This window comes from Leptodactylus fuscus, chromosome 11, assembly GCF_031893055.1.
Source record: "Leptodactylus fuscus isolate aLepFus1 chromosome 11, aLepFus1.hap2, whole genome shotgun sequence".
Classification (NCBI taxonomy): domain Eukaryota; kingdom Metazoa; phylum Chordata; class Amphibia; order Anura; family Leptodactylidae; genus Leptodactylus; species Leptodactylus fuscus.
In genome coordinates this window covers 9,297,547-9,320,011 of record NC_134275.1, presented here as the reverse complement: position 1 = coordinate 9,320,011, position 22,465 = coordinate 9,297,547, and the positions used below count along the sequence as shown (strand labels likewise).

The window sequence follows — 22,465 nt, the reverse complement described above, 5'->3', positions numbered from 1 at the left end:
ACTGATCTTCAACCTGTGGCTCTCCTGCTGTTGTGAAACTACAAGTCTCAGCAGGACATGACAGCCAGTATGCTGGGAGTTGTAGTTTCACAACAGCTGGAAAGTCACAGGTTTGATAGATCATAGCTCACAGTTCTAGGTCATTAAGAAGCATCTGTATAAGAGTGGTTTACTACGATTGCAATGTGGCTGCCTATAAAAGTGGGTGTAATTGGGGTCACTTACACGGCTGACAGTTTTGTGTATGTCCACTTGTTCCTTCAGTTCCCCTGCCAATTCTTGGAAGCGTTCCATACGAGCAGGCTCACTGCCAGCACATACAATGTTCTTATAGGAGGTCAGCAATGGTCGTTTGGCTTCGGATACGCCAAGGATACTTCCGAGCTGATCCAGACTCCCCTCACAGGTCAGAGACTCCAGCTCTTTGGGAGTGAAGAGGATTTCCTAAAAAGAAGGACGCTGCTCAATACGGTGCAGAAAGAGACTTCACATCAAATGTGCTCACCGGACAGAACATAAGATGTACCTCCAGCTCCTTCACCATGGCCTGAGGATCGTAGCTTTCTGATGATGTATTTGGGATGGCAAGGCCGAGTGCCAGGGTCAGGAGCCTCAGAAGAGCCAGTCTGTGCCCACTTTTTAGAGGATCTTGCAGTGCCTTGTGAATTAACCCTTCCTGGAATGATTTCCATTCGCCTAGGATGTTGCCCTACAAACACATAACAAGCAGAGTTACAACCCACAATAATCAGCTTGGAAACTGGATTATGAGCAATTGCTAACAGTGGGTCACAGCCTGGAGGGGTCCTCTGCCCAGTCGGAATGGTCCTACAATTTAGATATTCCTCCCAACCCACCCATATGCATATACACCCAACTTAGCCAAGTGTGTATGTGTTTTCAGTAGAGAAAGCACTCTGGATTTTCATGGCATGCTGGGAGCTGTAGTTTCACAACAGGATGCAGATCACTGATGTAAGGAAAAAGCCTCTATACAAATGTCTATAGCGACCTTTCAGCTTTTCGGTTGGATGCCTCATGACCATATTCATATGACAATGACCCCACTCCAACCATTTTAGGATATCCCTTCCCATGGTGGTCCAAACGTATGGAGATACCTGAGGTAGTGGAAAACGATGGTTGAGAAAACCATCCTGTGCCAATAGGCAATCAAATATGTGGGGCAATGTCCAACACAGCAGTCATTATGAAAACCGCCATCTTGGAGCCAAGTTGTTTATTTTAAATGGGAAGGGGTGCATGTGACATATGTAATCTGATAGTGATACCTACAAATATATGACCCTCGTTACATGCCATACAAGGGATGACATTCCCAATCTCCATTTTCCATTTATTCAGGCGTTGATACCTTTGGACTACCTTGTACACATTAGATGAACCTCAGCCCAATTGACTGATTTTCGGGGGACCTACCAACATCTAATGTCTATGGTGGTGTCCCAACTCTCCCCTGATGGCAGATATCAGAAGAAGAGTCGACAGGTTTCAATATACCCAATCCTTTGTTATCAAAAGATATAAGCTATAGCTAGGGGTATCAGAAGCTTCTTTCCCTCTCCCTACTAAAAATACATGGCCACTCAGTTGAGCCAAGGATGCATGTGTAAGGGGGAGTCCGGGGTCAAGTTATATTTCCTGGAGTAGCAGCAGAGGACACTCACATGGAGACTGAAGATTTGTCCTCCTGCTGACGTGGCTGAATCCCAGGGGCTCTTGGCTGGCAGATCTTCAGATGACAAGTGAGGAGAGTTAAAGAGCAAGCGGTAAACCTGAGGAGACAAATGGAAGATTGGGTAATGACATGGGTCCAAAATAAAATGTTATCCATGTACTATCTGTGACCTCCACAGCCCCATACATTTCAGTTAATGATCCTGAACCCCAATAGGACCAGTCCTGTGGTTTGCCTCTTGGATTGCGGCCCCCCACTCTGACCTGTGATAATACATGGTTGTGTGTATGGGGCCATAGTAAAAAGTAAGTCAGTATGCCATCTGGTGAAAATAATGGATAGTGCATTGACAAACCACATGTGTGCATGGAACCCAAACACTCACCTCTTGCAGATTTATACTAGAGCCGGCCAATAGATCAACCACATTACTGGGCAAGGAGAGATTGGACTGGAGGAAGTCCCGGAAGTCGGTCTTGTTTTTCACTACTGAATCCAATGTAAATCCTGCAGCAGAGAAAGCAGAGAACACAGGCTCATAGTATTTGTTCCAGAGGGATCACTGTGTTCTGTAACATTCTGTGTATGTTGCCATATTCCTATTTCAGGACACAAGATGGAGAAAACTACAGACGCAACCTGAGAGGTCTACACAACTGCAGATGTGTATGTGAGGGACTGAGCCTGGCCGGGGCTGACCAGCTGGAGTCTGCAGGTGCAGATGTGTCAGACCTTGTACCTGACTGGTGGTGGAAATGGTTCTCCAGGGAGCTGTGGTCACTGCTCAGAGACTCCAGGTGATTCTTCAGAGACTCCAGCTCTTCCTCCAGCCCCGGACGGTCGGTATCAAACAGGTTACTGTTCTCCACTACTTCTGTCAGCCGGTCCAGGAGCTGCGTGACCCTACAGAGAGACAGAACAGCATCAGACACCATAGGGTTAAATATATATCTTATATACTGCACTTGCACTGGGCAGCGCAACAAGACTCCAATGTTTTTGTCTATAGCTGCAAACCTGAAAACCTTATTACAAAAAGGATTAATTCATTCAATAACTGTATCTAATCCTATCATGTGTGACAAGTCTATGATGTGTGATAGTGTATACTGAACAATGTATCTAATTCCACCATGTGTGATACAGTCTGTTGAGCTGTGTATCTAGTCCTATCACTCATGGCAAGTCTATGATGTGTGATAGTGTATACTGAACAATGTATCTAATTCCACTATGTGTGATACAGTCTGTTGAGCTGTGTATCTAGTCCTATCACTCATGGCAAGTCTATGATGTGTGATATAGTCTTCTCAGCTGTGGTATCTCAGCCTATTATTATACGGAGGTCTGCATTGTAAAAGGAAAGGATATTTTTGGAAATTTCTCAACTTTCTGAAAATAGGAACAATTCCAGGAAATAAAGTGTCTGTGACAGGGAAGGTGAGAGCGCGTCACAGGATTGTCGCTACTCACGTGGAGTTGGTGTACTGCAGGAATCCATACTCATCTCTCTGGCCATCGGGACACAGAGACTGCATGACTGGCAGGATCCCGGCGGAGGTAAGAGGTGCCGCTGTATAGAAGGCTGGAAGAGACAAGACACGGGAGTGAGAGAGCAACATAGCAAGAGGTGGCAACGAAGGACACAGACACGGATCACTCACCGGAGTATAGAGGGGCAGAGAGGAATGTGATCGGGACACTAGTAGTTTATAGCAGAGATTATAAGGAGTCAGAGGAAACACAGAGACGAGATACAATATAACCTCCCCATCAGTAATACCTAGTCACCAGCAGCACAGGGGTTAATAGGTTAGTGGCAATCAGGTACAGGAGAGAGAGCACTGCTATATACTGCCTGCCCAGCAGAGGGAGCTCAACTATATACTGCTACTCCCTACCCAGAAGAGGAAGATCTGCTATATACTGCCTGCCCAGCAGAGGGAGCTCAACTATATACTGCTACTGCCTACCCAGAAGAGGAAGATCTGCTATATACTGCCTTCCCAGCAGAGGGAGCACTACTATATACTACTACCGCCTGCCCAGAAGAGGGAGTGCTACTATATACTACTACTGCCTGCCCAGCAGAGGTAGCTCCACTATATACTACTGCCTGCCCATCAGAAAAAGCACTACTATACAATGCCATCACAGAAAGCTTTAATATATACTACTACTGCCTGCCCAGCAGAGGGAGCTGCACTATATACTACTACTGCTTGCCCAGCAGAGGGAGCTCCACTATATACTACTGCCTGCCCAGTAAAGGGAGCTCCACTATATACTACTACTGCCTGCCCAGCAGAGGGAGCTCCACTATATACTACTACTGCCTGCCCAGCAGAGGGAGCTCCACTATATACTACTACTGCCTGCCCAGCAGAGGGAGCTCCACTATATACTACTACTGCCTGCCCAGCAGAGGGAGCACTACTATATACTACTACTGCCTGCCCAGCAGAGGGAGCTCCACTATATACTACTGCCTGCCCATCAGAAAAAGCACTACTATGCAATGCCATCACAGGAAGCTTTAATATATACTACTACTGCCTGCCCAGCAGAGGGAGCTCCACTATATACTACTGCCTGCCGAGCAGAAAAAGCACTACTATACAATGCCATCACAGGAAGCTCTAATATATACTGCCTGCAGAGCAGATGGACCATTACTATAGGTCATCAGCCCAGAAGAGGGTGATCTACTGTATACTGCCTGCAGAGCAGATGAACCACTACTATATACTGTCAGCCCAGAAGAGGGAGATCTACTATATAATGCCTCTATATCAAAGGGAGCTCTAATATATACCGCCTGCACATCACAGGGAGCACTACTATATACTGCCTGTACATCACAGGGAGCTCTACTATATACTGCCTGCACTTCACAGGGAGCACTACTATATACTGCCTGTACATCACAGGGAGCACTACTATATACCGCCTGCACATCACAGGGAGCACTACTATATGCTGCCTGTACATCACAGGGAGCTCTACTATATACTGCCTGCACTTCACAGGGAGCACTACTATATACTGCCTGTACATCACAGGGAGCACTACTATATACTGCCTGCACATCACAGGGAGCACTACTATATACTGCCTGTACTTCACAGGGAGCACTACTATATACTGCCTGCACATCACAAGGAGCACTACTATATACTGCCTGCACATCACAGGGAGCGCTACTATATACTGCCTGTACTTCACAGGGAGCACTACTATATACTGCCTGCACATCACAAGGAGCACTACTATATACTGCCTGCACATCACAGGGAGCGCTACTATATACTGCCTGTACTTCACAGGGAGCACTACTATATACTGCCTGCACATCACAAGGAGCACTACTATATACTGCCTGCACATCACAGGGAGCGCTACTATATACTGCCTGCACATCACAGGGAGCGCTACTATATACTGCCTGCACATCACAGGGAGCACTACTATATACTGCCTGTACTTCACAGGGAGCTCTACTATATACTGCCTGCACATCACAGGGAGCACTACTATATACTGCCTGCACATCACAAGGAGCACTACTATATACTGCCTGTACTTCACAGGGAGCACTACTATATACTGCCTGTACTTCACAGGGAGCTCTACTATATACTGCCTGCACATCACAGGGAGCTCTACTATATACTGCCTGCACATCACAGGGAGCTCTACTATATACTGCCTGCACATCACAGGGAGCGCTACTATATACTGCCTGCACATCACAGGGAGCTCTACTATATACTGCCTGCACATCACAGGGAGCACTACTATATATGGTCTGTACATCATAGTGAGCACTACTATATACCGCCTGCACTTCATATAGGGAACATTACTCTATACCGTCTGTATTGGAGTTGTACTTTACCCTATGGACCATACGCTATATACCACTAACAATATAATGTGTGATGTCACTGAGGCACTCAAGTCAAAAGGAAAAACAGAAGTTCTCAAGATGGCACCGTGATGTAACAGCAGAAGCAGCGACTACTCCACCTGTCAGGAGAAGCGATAGTGACAGGGAGAGGCAGCAGCTCCACCTCCATGTTACCTGCTTTGTGTCTCTGTTGGAATTTCTGCATCATTTGACTTTTACAAAATAAAGGACCCATATAAGCGGCCATTGTGCAGCTCAGGGCATGGCTTGTATGACTATAGGCTTGTATTATAGGCGGAATTATATAGAAGTGGAGGATGGCGGTAATACTGAGAACACAAAGGCTAGATAGACATGGAGGTGAAGGCCTGTAAACCAAAGCATCTCTAGGACACAAAGGGGATTCCCAAAATAACGGCGGACAACTTACAGACTGCAGCATGCGATGTGGAGTCAGACAGTGATGTGGAGGAACGAAAATAAAATAACGCATGGAAAAGGGAAAAAAAAAAAAAGTCAAATAAATAGACAGTCGGCAATGTAAATGTTCAACCACAAAATGACGACATCAAGATCGGGCCCCTGCCTGCCAATCTGTGGCCCTTACATTTCTATCTGTCAGTGAGCGCATCCAGAGGTAGAAGAAGAAGAACTTCCTATATATTTCTCATTCCTTATGTAGCCAATTCTTGACTTTGGCTCAAAAAAACGCAACAAATTCCGCTACAAAAAAAGCTGTGTTATCGCAACGTGCGGCTTTAGCCTTCGGCTGCAGTGGATATGCTGTGGCAAAAACGGCTGCATTTTACAGTCCCTGCCAAGGGGATGGGATTCTAGCGACTTCTATCTACACACTGCAGAAAATTACCCGCACCAGAAACGCTGTGATTTCAAAAACCACTGCCATTTTGGAAATCGCAGCAAGTCAATTATACCTATGGAAACGCCGGCAGTTTCTCTATAGGTATAATAGAAGCAGAAATGCGCAGAGGAAATGTCTGCAGATCTTCTGTGAAAAACACTGCAGGAAAAACCGTAGTCATAGATTATAATAATCTCCATCTTCTCTGTGCAGGGGAGACTCTATGGAAAAGAATGCGAACTACGACACCCATCATACCTAGGGATTATTTCAGACCTTTTAGACTGGAGCAGGGCTAACAATCTCTTGGCTGGCCCTGCGCTGAGGATAATCTGCTCTGACACTACAGGAATGCCGCTGATACAGCTGGATGATGTCCTGCGGCTCTTGCGCCGGCCTGTCACCATTAGCGCAGCTATTTAATTACACGGTAATATAAGGCCGGCGTGATCGTGTGCCGGATAAAGCAGCTGACCACGGCAGCTGGTGTGATACTGATGCGTTAATATCTCACTAATGGTATGACGGAGACGATCTTACCCATCGTGACCCATATCTGTGGATTAAAGGGCTACTCCATTCTGAAGACATTTATACATGGCTACAATTTGTATAAAAATAAATAAATAAATAAATATTTGCCCTTAAATGTATTTTCGTTGACTTGGAATTTAACAACTTTAAACTTCTTCCAGTCCTTATTAATAAACTGCTATTTAGTCTGCAAGTAACGTGGGCGAGGCTGTGACAACTTGGCTGTTTATTTCACACTTTCACAAATGTATCTGGCTTGTACGATGGGTTCGGATCCCCTCAAACTGGCTACAAAGGTAATCCATGGTAATCCGCAAAATTACGTGCGTTATACACCCTTAACGATACATTGAAATGAATGGAATCTGTTTTGAGCCACTGACATTCTGACACGTGTATATGTGCCAGAATGCGCACGCGTTAACTCCGTGTGAACTCGCCCGAACGCATTGGCAAGTGGTGTGCAGTGAAAGCACGCGGACCCCATAGACTATAATGGCGTCCGTGTGCTTTCCGCACAGAACATATGGACAGAAAAGTAGTTCACGGTCTACTTTCCGGTCCGCATCTTCCTTGCGGAGTCCGTGCGGAAAACACACGGACCCCATTATAGTCTATGGGGTCCGTGTGCTTTCACTGGCACTACGCTTCCCAATGCGTTCGGTAGTCCGTTTGGAGGGGGTCCCCATGCGGACTCCGCCGAACGGATTGCTGACACAGATGTGAACGAGGCCTTAACCCTTCCACTTCTGATGATGCTTGGATCCCCTGCTGGTCTCTACTTCGAGGTCCCAACTCTACACACACAGAAAATAACTGCTCAGCCGATCACTGGTCCAGGAGGTCACTGGTTCGGCCAATAATTAGGGTTGGTGATGTATGGATTCTTTTCATTTTTTACCCCACTAGGAACCTGACACCTCAAAGTTTTTGCCCCCTTTATTAAAAAGTGGCCTCTGTTCAAGGTAATCTGTAGGCAGTAGTATGAACAACCTACCTATTGCGCCTCTTACTCTGGAGGACCTGTCCTATCCTGCACTATACCGACAGCGCAATGATGTGAAAGGACACTGTGTAATGCTTTGTTTCACCTGTGGTGCCATTGCAGGAGAACTGAACACTTAGGGTAAGTTCCTCGACAGATCTTAGCTAGATAGTAGAATTGGTAATGATGGAGGCGCTCACTGACAGAGGGGGATCATTTTTAATGTACTATAGGTCACAGATCAAATTATAAATTTTATTAACCCATCAGAATAACTAAAAGTAACATAAAACATAAAGTTCATATTTAAATGGCGACCACGGCACATAACACATTTATCTCCATGCAATGATGAAATTATACCGCCCGAAAAAAATCTAAAATAAAACCCATGAATGTTTACATTGGTGTTTATGGAAGGATGGGAAACACCGTGGTTCAATAAACAAAATGGCCGCCACCAGTATAGTATATAGTAGACAGATATGAGGCTCCCCCGCCACTGACAGCAGTGAAATATCGCTCTACCTGGTGAAGGTCAGGACTCCCAATCACAGCTGTCAATAGGTCTGCAAAAGGTGGATAAAATATACCCGCAGCGTCCATTACATAATTAATACTGAGAATATATCCCCCGCCCCGGGCTGAATAATCCATAACGTATGTGCATCCCATGTCAGACAAACTGACGGGCGGAGGTAATGGGTGAATATCTAATCCCCATTGATCTAGTAAAAACGTCCTGGCTGACGGCAAGGAAAAAATAAAAAATAAAAGTCATTAAAAATAATTGATAAAAATGGTAAATGTGACTAAAATGTAAAAAAAATAAAAATAATAATAATAATATACAGAAAAATTCCTTAGCCCATAGCAAGCACTGAGATTCTCATGAAAATTATAAAAACAGCAAATCCTTGAGTTCTGGCTGCTCCCATCAACAGAATTTAACGGGAATGTCCCAAATTTTCAGTAACAATTTTGTAAAAATTTGACTTTTCCTGGCCCAAAAGGGGCAGGGTTTGCTGAAGCCCCACCAGGACAGGCCAAAATGGGCGTTAAAGATGGTCCTGGGCATAGGGAATAATAACTTTGGGCAATGCACTCACAGCACCACATCAGTACACTGAGTAATATACACCCTCATCCACTATTGTCTCCAAGTGTTGCGGGAGGCCGACGTCTTCACTGTCTGCCTCCTCAGGTGACGCTCACATGACCGACCCTGCTCTACTCCTGCTGCTTGTACACTGAGTAGAGCAGAGTCGGTCAGAGAGAAGACTTCTAGCCCCCTCTAGTGCTCTGAGAATGTAACAATCAGTATGACGGGGACTGGGGTCTATATTAGTAAGATATGGTTCAGTGACTATCCTGCCCAAAGTAGTTATTCCACGCATAACCCCTGATTTTACCACATTGGTGATTATCTAGAAACATTGTGTGACAACAAATATGGCCGCCACTACAGGTTTTTGAATGGGGGATGTATCTAAGTAAATTTACCATTAAGGAGTACAAAAAAAATAAATAGGACAACGACTAAGGAAAAAATCTTTGGTTAATTCATTATAATTTAAGGTGCTGTTCACATTGGTGTGCTCTTCCTTCCCGATGGCGTTCTGGTGCTGGTTTACTGTAAAAAACAACTCAAATCCATTAAAGATTACAGAATATTGTCCGAATTTATTAATGGTGGCTCCTTTACGGCTGGAAGTCCATGACACTTAGGCATGCACAGACCGCACACTGTACAAAATGGCGGCCACTCCGTGTCCATAACAGCGCTCTTTACGGCCATTTTTATTTCGTTTATTCTCAGCCTCCGGTCATCAGTGCTGCGATTATGAATTGCTGCTTTGATCAGAATAATATTGTAATTAATCCCAGGCCGGTTTTGATGGGATTGGTCATGTGACAGGAGGGGGTTATTTCACCCACCCCTGTGGTATATGCAGGTCACCAGTGCCAGGCTGCGAGCCAATCATTGATTAATGAAACAAAGGCAGATAAGCGGTTTTACTCCGCCGTTTCACTGGTGAGCTTTGACCTGAATTCCCTTTATTGTGCCTGCCATGAAGACGAAAAAAAACGAGCCGTGAGCAGGTGGCGTTTAACCCTTTGTGGTGACACGGCTTACCTTCCTTCACGCGGATCGTGGGCTTCTTCTGGCGCAGTCCGAGCAAGATGAAGAACAGGACCAGGGGGATGAAGATCTCGAAGGCCAGGACCCACTGCAAAGGAGACACAAGATAATATGGATGACACCGGCGACTAGTACAGATACCGTAAAACTCCGAGAACGCGGCCTAAATCTGTAAACGGAGATTCCGAAATATCAGACGGTATATGAAATTCACTAATCTGCTCCTATGCGTAGGTGCTACAGAATATGTTGGCGATATCACCTGGATTAACAACAACATTGAGCAAGTTTTTTTTTCGCTGCACGCTTTGCCCTTTTATACCATATTTCTCCGTTCCGATCACTGCTCACAGGATTTTTATATCCCATGCTAAAACACCCAAAAATCTCATGTAAACACCAATTTTGGGGCATTTTAGACCCGTTTTTAGGACCAATATGATAAAAAAAATAAGTCAGTCGTCAAGTATGTATTTATAAAAATGGCGCCTGCTACACAATGGCGTGAATTACACCGGAGAGGGGGGGATTTATTTTCGCCTTTATGCCAAACAACGAAATAATATTAAGTCTCACCTCAAAACACCCAAAAAACCTCACATAAACTCCTATTTTGGGGCACAGACGCCTCACACTCCTGTTTTTTTTTTGGGAGGCCAATAAGAAGATGGTTGTCAGGTGTTTATCGCAATGGCGTCTGCTACGCATTGGCACATATGGGGATGTGACAAGTGGGTGGGATTTAGGGAAAGGGGTGTGGCCTCTTTTATATAATTTACCCATACATAGGGCAAATACATTTGCTATTCCGGCCTGTGGACTGACAAAAAACAAATGCACACAAATTATTATTAATGACTTGAACTTGTTTGGGCGCATCTTATTTTCCTGTCCTTCAGATATGTATAGAATGTCAGTCCTTATCACTTTCCTGTTATCTTTCTCACACCACCTCCTAAGATAGCACAAATCCTTAAGAACTGTATCTTTATTGCACTCATTTACAAATCATATAAATATCCCATAGCAGGCCTCAGGTGAGATGAAAATGGCCTCCATGGAGACGGACTGAACCTGCTGGCCATAGCAACCAATCAGAGCGCAGCTTACATCTGCAAAACAGCTCTGGCCATATGAAACAAAGGCTCTGATTGGGTGATGAAAATCAGACAGGGCCATACGGAAAACAAAATGGCGGCCGCGTTCCCCATATTACACATATTAAAAACTTTTCAGTCACACTTGTAGAATGTTTTCCTGACCATAAATAATCCATACTGACCTACCCAAAAGTGAACACAGCCCAAACCCCCGGCAGAGAAGGCAAACTGCCGAGAATTCATACTAGCAGGGACCACTAGGGGGCGCTCACTGCGCATGTACGGTATAATACATAGATATTCCCATTGACCTCAATGGCAGCCATCACTATCTATGGGCTGAAGGCCCCCTAGTGGTGGCCACAGGGTAAACAAAAAAAAAAACGCAGTCCTTAGGGTGTATTCAGACGTGGCAGCTTTTTTTCATACCATTCTGCAGCAAGGTTGTGTGAAATTCTGAGACAATGTTGAAACAAAGGAACTGATAAGTTTTTTTCTTGCAATATGTGCAGATTTTACAGTGATAAAACGTATACGCCGCCTTCCATGTGGTTTCGCTGTCGTAGGAGGAAGTTACAATAAATTCAGGTCCTGTTTCCCCCTCTGGTTTACAGCCCAATAAAGCCGCCATCATGTGGGTCACATATTGTACTGGAGCATTTAAGAGGCCATAAAGTCTCATTGTGCCACAAGTTCATGACCGCCAACCGCCGCTCGCCTCATGTCACATACCTATAAAAGCTTCTCGAAAATCAACAATGCGCCCTGTCCTTAAATGCTCTGTGCTGCAGGAAGCAGCCATCAGCCTGACACCTCCAGCACTGTCACATATGCCTACAGGAATACTCTGTGCTGCTGAAAGGAACTCCGAGACTGGGGCCTTCAACTAGATCAGTGCGCTCTCCTCCTAAAATACTCTGTGCTGCTGCTAGTGGACCTGACACTTTCCTTTCCCATGTCATAACCCAGCTAATCCCCATCCTTTAGTAAATATCATAAAACCTCCCGATGAGTAGTATGAAGCTGCAGGGCAAACACGAGAACCATAAAAACATGGTGTATAACAAACGCTGGACAGCATCCAAAATGGCCGCCATGACAACTAGCAGAGTTATGACACTTCGCTCAGCTCCCTTCCCTGGGTATCAGTCTGCACTGTAGTTCTGGCATTTTATTCATGATCATCCTATGGATAAGTTACCCAGTTTCATCTGACACATCGCTGTGACACATGGACGTGGCGCCTCGGGCCTTGCCAATAGATTCTGCAGCGCGCTGCTCTTTCCAAGCCATCCGCCACGTCATTGATAACAACATATGTTCTGTAACGTGACAAGTGACTTCTGTCCCGCCGTGTCATCTTATGTTCTGTTCAGACAGATGATGGGTGTCCTTGTTTACTCCCCTGCCATTATATCTATTACGGTGACAACTAAGATGGCCGCCATTACAGTTGTCACCCAGCTTTTCTACAATGGCACATTTCCCTGTGGCAAAAGTGGGGCAGATAATGCAGTAGATTTTACCTTTATGTTTATTAGTCGTCATACATAGTGGGGCGGGGTACACCCCAAATTCAGCTATTCTCAAGGGAACCCGTTATCTGAGAAGGATGTGACCCAACTGGACTTCCCCTTTAAGCTCATTGATATCTAGACATGATGGGAAGACATAAACAATAGTGTTGAGCGAATAGTATTTGTCGAATACCTCGCTCCCATAGGAATGCGTGTTAGCGGCCGGCAAATATTCACTGCGCTTAACCCCTTGGTGCACGGCGCTTACACACATTCCTAAAAAAAAATGAAATTAAATAATAATACAAAGAAAAATAGAGAATAAGGCCATGTTCGCAAAAACTTCTCAAGCTTCCTAAAATATATAACCCTCCCCTCCCAAAAAAAAGAAAACCCTAAAATTAAGAGAACGGCATGAAACCATATTACGGTGTAGTATAAAGTGCTGGCGCGCTCTGCGGGCACCATGTGGCGGCCATGTTAAGCTGGTATCAGAGCAGATGTTGAGAGTCGTGACGCAGGAGGCCGCCACGAGGTCCTGCCATCTCCCCCCCCCCCCTCCCCGAGGCTACAGGACACAAATCACACTGATACTGGGGACGCACAAATCTATGACCCATTTACAGTCCATGGAGGCAGGGAGGGGGCTGGGCAGGCCAGACGGGTGATCCGAGGAGACAGGTGCAGCGGCGAGCAAAGTCCACCCTGACTGTGTCCGTATAAAGACGGAAATGGAGGAAATATTAGATATCAGCCCCTTACTCTCTGATCAAGCCCTAATCTCCAGAACACAAGCCAAAAATATCCCAAACATGGGAAAATCCGACAGTGGCCCGCCTCGCCTGGGGCTAAAAATGCAATTCAACCCTTTCAGTAGTCATATTTGTTTCTGGGAAAGCTGGGTGATAAACAACATGGCAAACGACACTCTTGTCACCCCCCCATTTACCATCTTGGAAGGCTGGCCATTCCAAAAAGTTGGGTGACAACCTTAGATATCAATATTTTGGTTGTTTAAATTGGGGCATTTACCTAAGCTCCGCCCCTTATAGGGCGAGGTGAGTAAAAATGACCTCCCAGTGACCATGGTTACCCAAACATGTGACTATGGTGGAATTTTCCTATTGGTTGTCACTTCCCTCCTCCCACACTGCCATAAGCCCCACCCACTCTGTGCAGTGAGTGAGGCTTCCTGCCGCAATGCATCATGGGACTCAATTTCTTTCCATTATAGAAGCTTTTGTGGTGACTTTTGTCATTTATTACCCCTCATACAGCCATTATACGGAGCTGCCGACCACATCCAAATGTCATCTGCTCTACATGGAAGTGTTCCTTAAAGTATGTGCCCCCATTACCTTTAACTCCTTGCGTCGTGACTGCCACATATGCCTAGTGGGGGTATATCACTGCATTTTGGCAAGTTGGCACCCAGCTTTTCCACACTGTGATGGAAGATGTGACGCCCCCTAGTGGATGGACACCTATGATATAATCAGGGAAGAGGGTTGGATCACATTCAGCCTCCGCTGCCGCCAGCGTGCTACGTCTAGACTTCAGAACAAGGGCCCGATTATGAGGGGCGACTGCGATAAACATCCTGGCACCAACACTGGCCACTTTTATCCGGGAAAGAAAAGGGATTTCTATAAACTCCAATTCGCACCAGGCACGAATATCAGAACAGAGAAAGGGGCGGCGAGTCACGGGCTGCGCTAAAGCCTCATCCACCGTGTCAGTGTAACAGGAGACCGAGAATCCGGATCAGGAAAATTCTGCAACTTTCTCATTCATTTTGCGCCTTAGGTTTTAACAATTTCCACAATATCTGCTCAATGTCACAGTCAGAGGCTGAAAACCTGCGAATACTGCTCAGCAGAGGCTTTGCTACAGTTGCATCCAGGCAATCCCCTGAGCTCCAGACTGATACAATGTAACAAACTCTTAATAATTGTTTATATATATTACCTGCACTGATACATTGTAACAAACTGCAAGGACGGATCAGATTTGTGAAGAGGATGTGATGATTTAGAGTTAACATTAGTGTCCGCTGTCCGTTGATCTGCTCTGTTGGAGGACCAAACAATAGAAAGGCGGACCGCCAAAACAGTGGTTACACATGGATCCCATGGCCTATAACAAAGTCTGTCGGGTGTTCATTGTTTCAGGCACGACTGATTGGCAATTACCTGCACTGATACATTGTAACAATCAGACAAGTGGTAAGATTTCAGCTGCTGACGTGTTCACACTATCGCTCACAATCCCCTTTAAAAGCCTACTTTTCACCCAAAAAATGAAGGCAAAAAGATCTTGGAACCCGTGAACAACCCTCCGCTTGCTTGCAGTGAATTACTACCGGCCAGTTTTAGGCATGAACAGAGAAGAAAACAAGTGAAATTGCCAAAGTTACAAAGATTTTTATCCACATTTGTTTTGCCCTAAATTGTCGGAGGTCCCCTTTAAATTTTGCCATAATCCGTCCTATAATATTCCCCAGCAATGTCACAAACACTGGAGCTGCAGCGACCTAATACAACAGAGACTTGTCCCAGAGACCATGAAGGGGACCTTTGTTGACCCCTCCCTACCAGGCCGCTTATCTCCAGAGCCCCCCTCCAGAGTAGTGTGTAGGAGGTGAATAGGGCCTCGCGCCTCCATGTTACCTCAGTACTGGCTTTGTATTCAGTTACCCCAAATATTCCAAAACATTATTAATTCCACTATTGTCCCCCTGACGGCAGCCTCAAATGCAGAGTTAAAGGGTAACTCTACTCCAATACACTAATCCCCTATTGCTGACACTGCAACTTGTACCATAGAAACAATTGGTATGTGGCGTACACACGTCCTGCATACCAATTACGAGGACAGCTGCAAGGGCGGGTACAGGAACCAGTAAAGGAAACCTCAACTGTGCCCTAACCAAGGTGCATAATCACAACCCAAAAATAAGCCCTCAAAGTGCCGCTCCGAGCGTCAGAAGAAGGAAGCCCCGCCCCCTGACCCCAAAGAAACAGGACAGGCCCTTTCAGCAAAACTGACAGTGGTCATGTGATTAACTTAGAGGACCTCTCTACTCATGTACAAATCCAAACTAAAGGGGCTCCCTCCTTTTCTTGTAAGAAGGAATTAATAACCCTGCAGGTGAAAAGAATGACATGGTGTCTATTGGATTCAGTGGCTGTCAGTGAAGGTGTTGGGGCCTCCAGATCAAGAATTTTGGCAGCCATGACTACGGACATGTTTGGGTGCCCCTTTAATCTGGTTCTCATGTCATTAGGGGGTGCGAGTTGCGTGACAGTCGGGAGCCTGCAGAGAGTGTATACATTTGCCGCTATATACATTACGTTAATTAGAAACGTCGCCATCCCCTTATTATACACCCACTGCTGGGAACATTGGATTTCAATGAAGCGGCCAATAAATCAGGAGGGTTTGCGTGTCAGCAGCGTCCGCGGCGCTTTCATCATTCACCGCACTCCAATTGAAGTTTAATCAATTGAGTTTGCAAAGAACGCTCAGGTCTCCAATCGCTGGAGTCACAACGCGCCTCCGCCATTAATGAGAGTCTAGTAATACCTATGGAAAATACCAACGAATACAAGAAACGCACTATAGAAAACGGGGTGACAAACAGGGTCAGTCCATGTAATACCGCCAAATAGTGCCAAAATAATACCGCCTTATACAGCCTTGATAATAGCAGCATACAGTGGCTAGATAATACTGCAATATACAGCCCTGATAATAACACCATATAGTGCCAAGATAATACCGCCATATACAGCCCTGATCATAACACCATATACTGCCAAGATAATACCGCCATATACAGCCCTGATAATAACACCATATAGTGCCAAGATAATACCGCCATATACAGCCCTGATAATAACACCATATAGTGCAAAGAGAATACTGCAATATACAGCCATAATAACACCATATCATGGCATAATGGACTGTCATATGGAGCTCACATTATACTGCTATATGCAGCCCCATACCACCAAATAATGCTAAGATAATACTGACATGGACATCCCACAAAAAACAGCCATATAAAGCTCACATGATACAACAACAAGACTCCCACCATTCATTTGGGCCTAATCCGGAGCAGAATGCCGCAGGAGGCGTTTTTGGAGGTGGATTCTGATACGGATTGCCGGACCTAAAAAACTCTGTGTGAACTCATCATTAGAGAGCTATATAATACCGATATATAGTCCCCAAAATATAAATAATACAATCATATAGTATAACATAAAAGCCATTCAGCTTTCCATGAACCAGATATAACTAAGATAAGAGGATCTTTTGCTTTCTTCAACATTGCAGCCCCTTCTAGATGACACGACCTGCGCAGCTCTATAGACTGGAGGCATTCGGTTATTACAGGTCTCACCCCTGGGGGGGTAAATCCTGGGGGATGAGGGGGCAGAGGAGGCGGCAGCTGCTGAGAACAAGTGCCAAGTCTCAGGAGGCTCCTTAAGAAAACACAGTTAGGAGGCCATTAATATCTCCTCCCGTGGCATCACTACCTGCACAGTATTGTGGCTAGGAATATTACCACCCAGCTTTCCTACAGCCCTGACAAGCTTGTCTGTCTAACTATAGAGTAATAAAACCAAGAAGGATTTCACTGCTTTGCCATTCAGGAGTCTGGTGGCATCAGCAGTGATTGCGTCCCAGCTTTCTTACAGTCCTGAATGGCTCGCCTGTAACACAATCAATGAGGCATTTCACTGCCTGATAATTCAGATGTGCCCTTCAGGAGTCTGGGAGAGCTGGGTGATCATCGATGTAGCTGGCGATACAGCTAACACAGATATTAATACCCAGCTTTCTTAGATGCCAGATTGGATTGTCTGCTTAGTTATGTACAAGCAAGGGGTTGTTTTATTGCATGATGAGGCAGATTTACCATTCAGGATTATAGGAAAGCTGGGTGATCACACAGCTTTCCTACAGCCCTGAATGTCTTTCATTGTGTAGTAAAACAAACAAGGGGTGTTTCACTGCATGATAATTCAGGTTTGTCCTTCAGGAATTTGGGAAAGCTGAGTGAGCTATAAGGGGTTTGTCTTCTGCCTGATTATAATGATTACAACTTTTGTTACTTGCAATACCACTTTTAACCACTGATTGTGGCAGAGCTTTCATAGGCTCCAATACAACAGCGCCCCCAGCTCCACAATGTTATTTGATGTGTGATAACTTGTAAATAAAGCATCATTCAGACATGACAGACAGTTTGTATTACCCAGCGCCATCAGCTCTATCAGGCAGGTTATCTCTGGAACATAGATGGTGCTGTCCTTTAAAAAACTGCCTATATGACCCTGGCACAGTAACGGCACCTCCCGTACTGGATAATCCGGTTATCAGCGTTGATAAAAACACCATTATCGCCAACTCATGTGGACATTATACCGCCAGAGCAACGCCCCATATCAGACAATAGGCCTATAATACATTGTGCAATAATCCAATGAATGCGGGATAACCCCCATCCCCCGGGCCAACAGACCAACTGAGCGATCACTGACCCAAAAATAACACCAGAACATCCCACAATCACCTGTACCAAGTGCCTGGACATAAACAAATACTGCATCCACAGCACAACAGAGGGTTTAAGAGATGTCCTATGTATTAGGGCCACATAATTTTCACAGCTGAGGTATTGTTACCATTACATCCAACCAGAGAGGGTAATTCTATAGTAGTTATATTCTTGCACATAGGAGGTAGTATTATAGTAGTTATATTCTTGTACATAGGAGGTAGTATTATAGTAGTTATATTCTTGTACATAGGAGGTAGTATTATAGTAGTTATATTCTTGTACATAGGAGGAGTATTATAGTAGTTATAGTCTTGTATGTAAGAGATAGTATTATAGTAGTTATATTCTTGTACATAGGAGTAGTATTATAGTAGTTATATTCTTGTACATAGGAGGCAGTATTATAGTAGTTATATTCTTGTACATAGGAGCAGTATTATAGTAGTTATATTCTTGTACATAGGAGCAGTATTATAGTAGTTATATTCTTGTACATAGGAGGTAGTATTATAGTAGTTATATTCTTGTACATAGGAGGTAGTATTATAGTAGTTATATTCTTGTACATAGGAGCAGTATTATAGTAGTTATACTCTTGTACATAGGAGGTAGTATTATAGTAGTTATATTCTTGTACATAGGAGCAGTATTATAGTAGTTATATTCTTGTACATAGGAGGTAGTATTATAGTAGTTATATTCTTGTACATAGGAGCAGTATTATAGTAGTTATATTCTTGTACATAGGAGTAGTATTATAGTAGTTATACTCTTGTACATAGGAGGTAGTATTATAGTAGTTATATTCTTGTACATAAGAGCAATATTATATTGTATATGTTTAATTCTGAATATATTTCATGAAATCTCTCTTCCATGTGACTCAGGAATCGCTGCATTACCGACGGTAATATTTATTGTAGATGGAGTTTCCCATGAATTCTGGGGTATATCTTCCAGTACAGACATTTGCATGTAGACATACGGTATGTGCAGGTTTCTGGCAGTGACCCAGTTAGAGCCGTGTGCACATTACACACTGAGTCACGGTGTTGCTGGCTTTTAGATTCATCCTGTCTTGCAGGGGGCGGAATGTGAAATATGGAGCTGAGATGCCGCAGCTCATTCACTCTCCTGTCACAGCAGAAGGGGGTAGCGAGGCCCTGGTGTCATCCACAGCTGGAACGCCGTCACCATAGCTATGAGAAATCCTACCGCATCTAGAGCCTTAGATCGTGCCTGAGGGTGTCATCCATGCAGTGACGGTGACACAGGCCTCTGCACCCAGTGGCCTTACTACACAGGTGACAGCCCGTTCCAGCAGAGCCATATACCATAATCACCATATACCGTACTCACATACTCTATACCGTAGTCGCATTTCTTTTACAGATCTTCCTTCCTGATGATTATCATGATTTTAAATGACAATCAAGTGCATAAGTATACACGTCCCGATATCGCTTGTTGCATAATTCCTCACACCCAATAACTCAGGACTTGCCATCCATCCCTGCACCCTACTCTGCCGGGCGGCCATGCGCATGTCTACAAGTTCGTCTCTGAGTAGCAACCCAAAGTTTATGCAGGTGACCATTAAGGCAAGATGGCCGCCAATCAAAGCAAAGCATAGATGAGGGATGAGGATGCGTGTGGCCTGTAATGATGGCGTCCTCGTCTCACCAGCTTGCACTCTAACTGCACGAGCCAATGCAGATAGAGAAGATGAATGATGAAGTTCTGTATCCAGTGAGTGGCTGCAGAGCTGCATACACCCCACATAGTCATATGTACAGGGCACCCCAAATCTAGGGAGGTGACTCCTCCCCCCAATAACCTTTAACCCTACCACAGAGTAAATGTATAGCAGCAAGTGAATAGACAGGGAAGAGACAGTCGCACACAGGATGGAAGAGACAGTAGAAATGCAGGAAAAGGATGGAGCGTAAAGGAACAGGTAGGTGAGAAAGAGTCGAGTCTGAGCAGACTAGAAAGGTGAGTGACTGCGGGAATAAGATGATCAGACAAGGAAGAGACAGTGATGGAGGAGCAAAAGGACTGAACAGGTAAGAAGAAGTGAAAATCACAAGAATGAGAGACAGCAGGGGAAAGGTGAGAGATAGCATAATGGGCAATGTAAGGGAAAGCAGAGCAGTGGTAGAGAGTTCCAGGGAAGAGACGGCACGGATGGAGCAGAGTGCAAGGTAAGAGACGGCAGAGATGGAGCAGAGTGCAAGGTAAGAGACGGGAGGGATGGAGCAGAGTGCAAGGTAAGAGACGGAGCAGAGATGGAGCAGAGTGCCAGGTAAGAGACGGCAGAAATGGAGCAGAGTGCCAGGTAAGAGACGGCAGGGATGGAGCAGAGTGCCAGGTAAGAGACGGCAGGGATGGAGCAGAGTGCCAGGTAAGAGAGGGCAGGGATGGAGCAGAGTGCCAGGTAAGAGAGGGCAGGGATGGAGCAGAGTGCCAGGTAAGAGAGGGCAGGGATGGAGCAGAGTGCCAGGTAAGAGAGGGCAGGGATGGAGCAGAGTGCCAGGTAAGAGAGGGCAGGGATGGAGCAGAGTGCCAGGTAAGAGAGGGCAGGGATGGAGCAGAGTGCCAGGTAAGAGAGGGCAGGGATGGAGCAGAGTGCCAGGTAAGAGAGGGCAGGGATGGAGCAGAGTGCCAGGTAAGAGAGGACAGGGATGGAGCAGAGTGCCAGGTAAGAGAGAACAGGGATGGAGCAGAGTGCCAGGTAAGAGAGGGCAGGGATGGAGCAGAGTGCCAGGTAAGAGAGGGCAGGGATGGAACAGAGTGCAAGGTAAGAGACGGCAGAGATGGAGCAGAGTGCAAGGTAAGAGACGGCAGAGATGGAGCAGAGTGCAAGGTAAGAGACGGCAGAGATGGAGCAGAGAGCCAGGTAAGAGACGGCAGAGATGGAGCAGAGTGCCAGGTAAGAGACGGCAGAGATGGAGCAGAGTGCCAGGTAAGAGACGGCAGAGATGGAGCAGAGAGCCAGGTAAGAGACGGCAGAGATGGAGCAGAGAGCCAGGTAAGAGACGGCAGAGATGGAGTAGAGTGCCAGGTAAGAGACGGCAGAGATGGAGCAGAGAGCCAGGTAAGAGACATTCAGTGCCATGGAGACAACATTTGAGGTGACAGCTCCATCCTGGCAGGTGGCAGACAAGATGGCAGGTACAGTAACCAGGTCAATGAGATGCGGTGGGTGACGGGTGACATTTGTCGCCTGGCTGTAGACCCCGGGTGACATGTAGGGGAGGTCACGGTATATGCCGGAGTCTCTGACACCCTCCAGAAATCTAGCAGAAGGTTCACTGTCTATACAGGAGGCAAGCTAGGCCCTGCCAGCTGGCCACAGCCATTAACCCATTGCCTGCCAGCTGGCCCCAGCCATTAACCCATTCCCTGCCGGCTGGCCACGACCATTAACCCATTCCCTGCCGGCTGCTCCAGGATTTCCCACCCTGCGGAATACGTTGGCGATATAATGAAGCTTCTGATCACTCACCGGGCTTCTCCGCTTCAGGGTGACATTTTTCCACAGCAGGAGGTGCAGCTGGTGTAGGAACCCCATGGCCCGAGCGCCCCCACTTCACCTTCTTCTTGGACTTTGTGATCCTTACGCCGCAGGCTTCTTTACAGACGAGTAAGGTGCAGAGTGGCCCTCCATGATGCTGCCATCAGAGACATTGTAGACACAGGATGAGCAGTAACAATGGCTGGCGGCTCTGAGGGCCCCGGCTGTGCTGTGTGAGGGGCTCTGCGGTCTGGCCAGCTATCAGCTGTGTTTTCATCTCTCTGCTGCCTCCTCCTCCTCCTCTTACTGCATTGAGTTACATCCTCTGCCAGTCTGACTAAGACCTGCCCATCCTTAAAGGGACAGGCTCCTATTCCCGCAACATCTGTTACGTTTGCAGTGACACAGTACTACAACTCTCATCGTGTAATGTCACTGAAGTCAATGGAAAATGAGCGGAGTGATACCAACACAAAAGACCAATGAGCAGAATCACACAGGATGGGATTAGATACACCGCTCAGCAGTCAGTATCACACAGGATAGGATTAGATACACAGCTCAGCAGACTGTATCACACAGGATAGGATTAGATACACAGCTCAGTATACAGTATCACA

At 45.8% G+C, this 22,465-nt stretch overlaps 1 protein-coding gene across 2 annotated transcripts in view; it reads right to left on the bottom strand.

The window, feature by feature from the left end:
- ABCA2 (ATP binding cassette subfamily A member 2) overlaps nt 1-22,116 on the bottom strand; it is a 50,590-nt gene extending 28,474 nt beyond the window's left edge. For both annotated transcript variants that reach the window (XM_075260371.1, XM_075260372.1), the window contains exons 1-8: nt 21,837-22,116; nt 10,128-10,221; nt 3,173-3,284; nt 2,439-2,602; nt 2,085-2,206; nt 1,689-1,796; nt 527-709; nt 226-444 (exon numbers count right to left, since the gene is read on the bottom strand). In XM_075260371.1, the coding sequence (XP_075116472.1) occupies nt 226-444; nt 527-709; nt 1,689-1,796; nt 2,085-2,206; nt 2,439-2,602; nt 3,173-3,284; nt 10,128-10,221; nt 21,837-21,902 (1,068 nt within the window). In that variant the 5' untranslated portion in view covers nt 21,903-22,116. The remainder of the gene's footprint in view (nt 1-225; nt 445-526; nt 710-1,688; nt 1,797-2,084; nt 2,207-2,438; nt 2,603-3,172; nt 3,285-10,127; nt 10,222-21,836) is intronic.
- Between the last annotated feature and the right edge of the window lie 349 nt (nt 22,117-22,465).